The following is a 7,479-nucleotide window of genomic DNA, read 5'->3' on the forward strand; positions in this document are numbered from 1 at the left end:
AGGAGGATGGCTTACTTCCAGCCAGAGATCACTGTTTCCATTAGAGTCACACAGTTGGATTACACAGGGTGAATTGTCCCACAGGTAGACTGTGGCAGAGGCACAGAGACTGGGTTCATCCATCCATGGATGGATGGATGGATAGAATGTCGGTCCAATGGAAATCAAATTAATTCACACCATGACATTTTCTGGTATTAGTGAAAGTCGATTCCGTTCATCTGGATGTGTGATTTTGGGTGGGAGGGGTGTTTCATCGCTTGTCCGGGTGACCTCTGCACTCTGAGCCGACTGCAGGTTTCCCCAACAAACGGTGCAGTTGTGTGGTTACTGGAACTAGCATTATTTACTAGCAATATAGGATTGTTAATATGCAATCCTACATTGCTAAGATGGTGAAAGATGTACTCTAAGACCTCCTCCTCATTTCAGAGATGTTTCTTTTTCCTTTTCACGTAAGCGTCATCCTTGATTCTCTGTTTAAACCAACGTTCCTCTGTGTTGGTTTAACACCTGCACACTGGCTTGCAGGTGTTAAATTGACTGCCGAGTCCCAGCCTGATGATTTCTGTGTTCTGCTCTCCTCTAATTTGCTTGTTTGGTTTACCCAATATGTGATTTGCGGTAGAGCAGGGCGATATGGCCAAAAATATTTATCACGATATATATTTGAAACGATATAACTGACGATATAATTTATGCGAGACAAAATACAACTCCACAACTTTACTAGCGCAAAAAAACCCATCCATTTATTTTCATTAAACAAGCAGCTGTTTTTTATGTGCATTAAAGCTATATAAAAATGTAACAGTGCAAATGCAAATTCCTTGCTGAAAGTTTAACCAAAAGGCATTTCCAGTAGAAATGGGCTGACATATCCTGAGCATACCATGTATAATATCCACTAAAGTTAAAAAGAGGTGCTTTGCACATTAATGCAGTGTGCCAAATAAAAAAGTCAAATATGTATTTTTCGGACTATAAGGTGCCGGGATTATAAGGCACATTAAGCAAAACAAAGCAGTCAGATAAATCAAACTTTATTAAACTCATTCTTCTTGCTTCCTCCACTTCTGTACCATTGATTCATTAATGCTGTATTCTATCACAGCTGCTCTATTCCCATGTTGTTGCAGTATATTAATGACTAACCTGGTATTGTGGATGGATTATCTCAGTTGTTCTCCTGACTGAAGTTTGGTCCGTTTACAGCATATTATATACCAGCTAGTCCAACTTCAGTAACCCTACGAACGTCACTGCTGTTTAGTTTTCTGTCTTCATTTATGTTGGAAGTCAGAGAGAGGAGCAGAGCTGTACGTTTGAATTTGTTTCAGAAATCTCTCAGTTAGAACATGCTATATCATGCTTAGGTAACTAGCGAAACTAGCGAGCTAACTTCCGCTAGTTTCCTGCTAACTTCTAACTCTGTTAAATGTAATAAATTCTCTTTTCATGGATGCCTGGATGCTAAACTTCATAGTTACACCTGGCAAAGCAGCAATGCTGATCATTTTATTAAAGATGAAAGAATTTAGACAGCTTTTAACGCTCAGTGATGCTGCAGTGATCATTTGACTTTGGGACCTGAAGTGGACGGCGTTTTGGACCCAGATTACTCCCAGATTTACGAGCGCCTTAGTCCGACAAATACAGCAATAACGACGTCCGCTTGCATGTTCTACAAAAAAAAGTGCTTTCTTGTGTGTCTGACGGACAAACACCAAACCAGTTCCACATCACTGAAGTTGCAGCATTTTTACAAACAATTCTGGTTCATCGGTTTCACTCAACGATCCGCTGTCCCTCATTCTCCGTCGCCGCCATGCTTTTCGGCCACGTGCGTATGAAGACAAAGGCACTGCACATGCAAGTTTTACCCATATTCTATCGCGATATTTTATTTTCTTATCGTTGCCTAACATTGTACCGGTATTACCGTGAACAGTATAATATGGCCCAGCCCTAATTTGCAGTGTTGATTTTGGTAAATAACTGTGTACGCTATATTAGTTTGTATGAGCTCACGGCCCATTGTTGGTTAGTGGACAACTGTACTGCTGTTGGCTGGGACTGAGCAGCTCACTTAGATGGGTGAGGAAGTGTTTCTTCCACTGATAGAGCTCTAACTCCACTCTCATGCATCATGGTATTAGGTATTTCATTTATAATATTGTTTTTAAAATAGTCATGAAAATGTTATTTTTAATTCCATTGAAATTAACCAAGTTAATTTGAAAATAAATTAGATAATTGTGTCATGAATAAGACATCAAAAAAGAAGAAAACAATGTTCTCACAACTGTTTTATTACATGATGAAACATATCTGTTCCACACTCACACACGTCATGGAAACACATTCACAAAAATGAAATTGTCTGTATTAAAGGAAACCTTCAGGAAGAAAACTGTCATCCTTAAATACTTGTGACAGTCACACCTGTGAGATCTTCACAGCTGCTGGATCATAAACTTTAATGCCAGCACTCATTTATAAAATCCATTGAATTAAAACTTTGAAATTCTTTAAATTCTTTGTGAGTCTGTTCTAACATTTTATGTGCTCATTTAGCTCACATGTACCAACTGAAACCAAATTCAGCTCTTAGCAAATCTTTATCTTAAAAACATGCATGTCCGAAGTTTCTTAGTGGAGTTGTAGCTGTAGTGCTGCAGTCCACGCAGGGCAAACTAAAGAGACGGGCGCAGCCAACAGAAAGTGCAGCAAAAATGAAAGTTGATGCTGAAGAGAATTTCCAAGCTAGTTGAGAAACTGGGTACGTCTCCAGTCAGTGTAAAGAGAAGCTGCCGACAAAGAACAAAGGGGTCAAGGCTTTGGCACAGCGGGCTGTTTCTTTGAGTCTACTTTCAAAGCTGGATATGAAAGTTTCATGTTTTTGTGCTGGTAAAGTTGGCCTGAAGGGTTACAGGTAAACTACAGAGCTGCCATGTTCAGGCCTGAGGGGCTTTAAGACACATGCATGGATAAAATTGGATTAAACATTAGCATCTTGATGTGCCACATACGCCCAGCAGCTTCAGGTCTGAGGCTGTGTGGTTTCCTTCCTGCAGCACAGGAATCAGAAGGCTTAGTTTTGGTGAACTCGTTGTTTTAAAGGCTAATAAGTTTTACTTCCTACACAGTTTGTTCTTAATGTTTGTTTGTTTAAAAGTTAAATTGTTGTGGATGTGAAACAGTGTCAGCTGTTTTTTATTTACTTACTTTTGCTTCCTCTTATGCTTCTGACCACCCCCCCAAAAACAAACAGGAACGTTGTTTTTATTTATATATGTATTTATTAGAAGTCTCGACAACTGCAAGTAAAACAAACCGTTCCTCTTCCTGTTTGTGTGCTTTAACAGGTGGATTGTCCTATGATGGAGGAGCTACATGATGTCCAGCTCACTGAGATCAAACCACTGCTGACAGGACAGGTGAGGGGGCGGGGCTTACAGGGTGCCCTCAGACCTGGATTCCAGGAGTTGGATGAAGTAAACTGTCAACTTTTATTAAGCTACTTCTGAGGAAAATGATTTTCTGTCAAATGAATTATAAAATACAGAGGTACAGTCGTCTTTGTGTTCAGTTCCTGGAAACTGCGATTGACATAAAAAGTGACAATTTTGTCTCTGTCTCTTCAGAATGGGAGGAATCTCCAGGATTTCGATTGTCAGGTGAGTGACTGACACTTCATCAGCAGAAATTCTGTTCATATTGTATTCATGGACAACATTTAACTGTTTCTGAGATGTAACACGGCCACCAACCGTGAGAGTTCTTAGTAATGACCCCAGCAGGGTCCTCTTTAAAATTCTTAGAGTGAACAGTACAAGTTTATTTGATAACCTGTAGCTGAGAATGAAAGTGACTCTGTGTGAGAGACGTGGATAAAACCTCAGAGATACTTCATCCTTGTGTAATTACAGGCCCATCAAACAGTGTTTGCTGTTTGATGGCTGCTGTGTGTTGTTGAGCAGAATCGATTTAGGAGGAAACAAGTCCACACTGATCAGTCACGTTCAATATTAGCTATTATTAGAAGCGGCGCTGATGGAGGCACATGCTTTATTGAACTGTTGTTCACCTTTACATGCGTGGAAGCAGAGGGGGTGGAAGCATTTACAGAGCAGCCTGTTTTTGTATCAGCACCCAGCTGTGGTATGTGTTTGGGCTATTTCAGCACTCTAACTGTCCAGAACTGGAGGTTTTCTTCATTTTGGAGTGTTTATTTCCCCCTCACTTTGATCTAGTTCTTGTGTTTTAATCTGAAGGTTTGACTGTGAGAGGGGCTGTTCAGTTTTTGGACTTTCTCAGCTGATTTAGCTGTGGCCCTCTGGTCCAACCTCAGTGTGAGTTTAGGGTCTTCTAAACCTGCTTGGACCGATCCTGAGATGACATGCATGATGTCAGCTGATGTGATAATACACTATGCATTCTTCCTGCCTTGTAATAAAAACAAAGGCTGGTCCAAAAAAAGACAAACAAGCAGAGTTTAACTGTATGGATGGAAAGTGTCCCAGTCTGTCATATTTGAGGAGAACTGTGAGGCTGAAGTCAGCAGGACTGCACATGGATCGATCCTCTGGACCCGTCATATTAACGTCACAGCAGGTCAGTCTGCATCAGCGACGGGGTAAATGTAGAGCAGTGAGCTGCTGCTCGGACTGTTTGTTCCCCAGCTGTGTTCGTGTCAGGGAAATCGACATTTTCCTCACAATTTAAAACAAAAATAAAAACGCCAATAATACAGTAGATGACATTCAGTGTATTTCATATCACCCACTGGTTACAGACCGGGTATTTTTGCTGTAGATCAGAATTAGTCAAGTGGGCACAGTGCTAAGTTATTAGCTAATTCTAGCTAGCTCGGATATCAGCCTGCACCCATAAACTGGACAGCTGTCACACAGATACCTGCTAGATAGTGCTCCACAACATCTGGAGAAAAAAATCCTAGAACTTCCCAAATCAGCACAACAGCACGGTCCACAGGTCCAGACTCAGGTGTCTGTGTGTTCTGTTAGAGGACTGAAGATTAATCAGGACAGTAAATTCTCAGCAGACTTTTAAATTAGTCAGTTTCAAGAGCAGAAGATGAAGTTTAATTAAAAAGTTCCACAAACGTCTCAGGTGGTTCACTCAGAGTGTGCAGCTGTGAGTCTGCTTCTTTTCTAGTGATCTGAGCTTTTCTTAAAAACAGCCGGGTGGATAAATCCACTGATTTCTGGGTATTGGTGTTAAATCCACCTGTTGAGCTGACAGCTGCACCTGCAGTACGCCTGTGTCGTCTGTGTGGTTTGTATGAGTGGAGGGAGCTCTCATCAAACCTCCTGCAGGTAGAAATAAAGTACCTGAAGCTGAAGGGGACTGCAGATAGAGAGAGGGCAGGTTCGACTGTTTAGACTTTAAGACCTTCCACTTCTCGGCCAATGACCACATGGATTATGTCTCTTGATCCAATCATACCACCCCCGCTTCCCGTCTCTGTGTTCACTCAGCAGAAGGCTGAAGGACGTCAGCACGGCTGACCTCCATATTTCTGAAACCTTTTCTCTTCCTCCTGTCCTCTGTCAGGATGTCTGACTCTCTGGATCTGCACCAGATCTTCTGTTCTTTAGAAGTTGGGGTGGTGAGTCAGCTGCTCATTAGCTCCTCTGGAGTCATGCTTCACCAGCTGATACCTTACAGCTGCTGAGCCAGTTTGCGTCGTAGCTTGCTCTCTGCTTTTAGCTGCCTCGAGTTAGCTGGAGAGGAGTCGGCTGCTTTTCCATGCTGTGATATTAATCCGTTAAAATGTTACTTACAACACGTCCGTCTATGTACAGCGCTATCGTGTCTGAGGACTGTTCTTCATGACTGTGGCTGCGTGTTTGGGCTCACTGTCACTGCTCTGATGGTACTGCATGAGTAACAGCATTGAGACCACTAATTCACTTCCTGCCTCAGACGGTTCAGAGGTCGCCGAAGTGGACCTCAGAACCGTGTGAGGTCCACTTGAATAAAGCGTGCTGTCAAAGCAGAGACTCAGCCGTTGCATTGGAAAACTGTGAAAACTAATTTTTGAGTTCAGTTCAGTATAGAGGCTTCATAATGTGTTTTCTTATTCTTTTAAGATATACTGTTTCCCCAAAGTCAGGAACAGCTGTAACACTTTAGCTAAAGCACTTTGTTTTGAACATGCTTGGAGCTTCACTCTGCTGCCTGCAGACTTTCATCCTACAAACTTCTGTTAGAGGAAGTATCACAGTTTGACTCACCAATCCAGAGAAAAGCTCTCACACTTTCATACAAAGGTGAATCCCTCCACTTGTTTTCCACATCACAGGTCCTGAGCCCGTCTGACCGCACTCCTGAATAAAGGTCTGCATGAAGCGAGTCCTCAGATTCACATCATCAGCCTAATTTATTTCCAGTCCTCACGTTGACGCACGTGTCTTGTTGCTGTGCTCACTTGTAGAAATGAGACTCATCAAAGAAACTGACTTTTCAAGCATCCTCGTGTTTACGTGCACACGGGCTTGTACTCAGCCTGGTTTCACACAGGAAGTTTCAGAAGAGTCGTCCTGGGATCTTTTCCACAGTTTTCCTCTCTCACATGAAGCACGCAGCAGGAAACGACCTGCTTTAGACACGATTCTGAATTGATACTGATAGTACCTTAAATCATTTGTACAGAAGTCCACGTACTATGGACTTGCCAGTGATCACGATTATTTAACGAGGTTTCTCAAAGACTGGAAAAAGTTGAGAATACATCAAAATAGAAATCTGTGTTTTAATTAAGTGGATTTGCTTGAACTTTAATTACAGTTGAACTGGAAAAGCTAAATAAGTAAATCTGTGTGTACTGAAGCAGTTATTCCACAGCCTGGAGGGGGGAGAGTTTGGACTTTTCTGGAAAAAGTAAAAGAAAAATGTGCTGAAACAAACTTCTGTTCTTGTTCTAATATTAATTGGAACCCAAAATTGTAACTCAAATTAAAAATTGATCATTTTGTTCATGCAGACTTTTTAAAATAGAACTGAAGACCTGGTGTTACAGAGCCGCTGAGGTTAATGCAGTGCAGGTGTGAAAATGGCGTAGTCACGTGTCACATGATGTTGTTTATTAGCACGTTTATAGTATATTTACTTAGTGAGGTGCTCTTCTGTGTGTCCGCTGACTCTGTGCTTTGAGTAAAAGCATACGAATGCTCTCGCTGTGCCGCAGATCCAAACATGTAAAACTGTGTGTGCATGTGAGTAAGTATGAACTTCAGATCCATTAATGGGATCTGTCAGGTGGTTCCATGAGTCAGTAATGAGATTACAGCACCCATGAATCCATTCACGGGTCTGTGCGCCTGCCTGTGTTTCCATCTGTTACCAGATGAATGTGGATGATTTCCTACACAGCCTGTGACAGGCTGAGAGTCGCCACGCTGCAGCTTCGCATGGCGTCGTTCAGCTGTTTAAAGGAAACTACGACGCGTT

The 7,479-nt window shown here is 41.9% G+C and overlaps 1 protein-coding gene across 2 annotated transcripts in view; it reads left to right on the top strand.

Moving 5' to 3' along the window:
• Positions 1 to 7,479, top strand: part of LOC102306336 (protein NDRG3) — a gene marked incomplete in the record, with an annotated part of 24,589 nt that overhangs the window by 3,834 nt on the left and 13,276 nt on the right. For both annotated transcript variants that reach the window (XM_042226427.1, XM_005936606.3), the window contains 1 exon segment: positions 3,369 to 3,440. In XM_042226427.1, the coding sequence (XP_042082361.1) occupies positions 3,381 to 3,440 (60 nt within the window).

This window comes from Haplochromis burtoni, unplaced genomic scaffold (assembly GCF_018398535.1).
Source record: "Haplochromis burtoni strain Fernald_Lab_line unplaced genomic scaffold, NCSU_Asbu1 Contig_211, whole genome shotgun sequence".
Lineage (NCBI taxonomy): Eukaryota > Metazoa > Chordata > Actinopteri > Cichliformes > Cichlidae > Haplochromis > Haplochromis burtoni.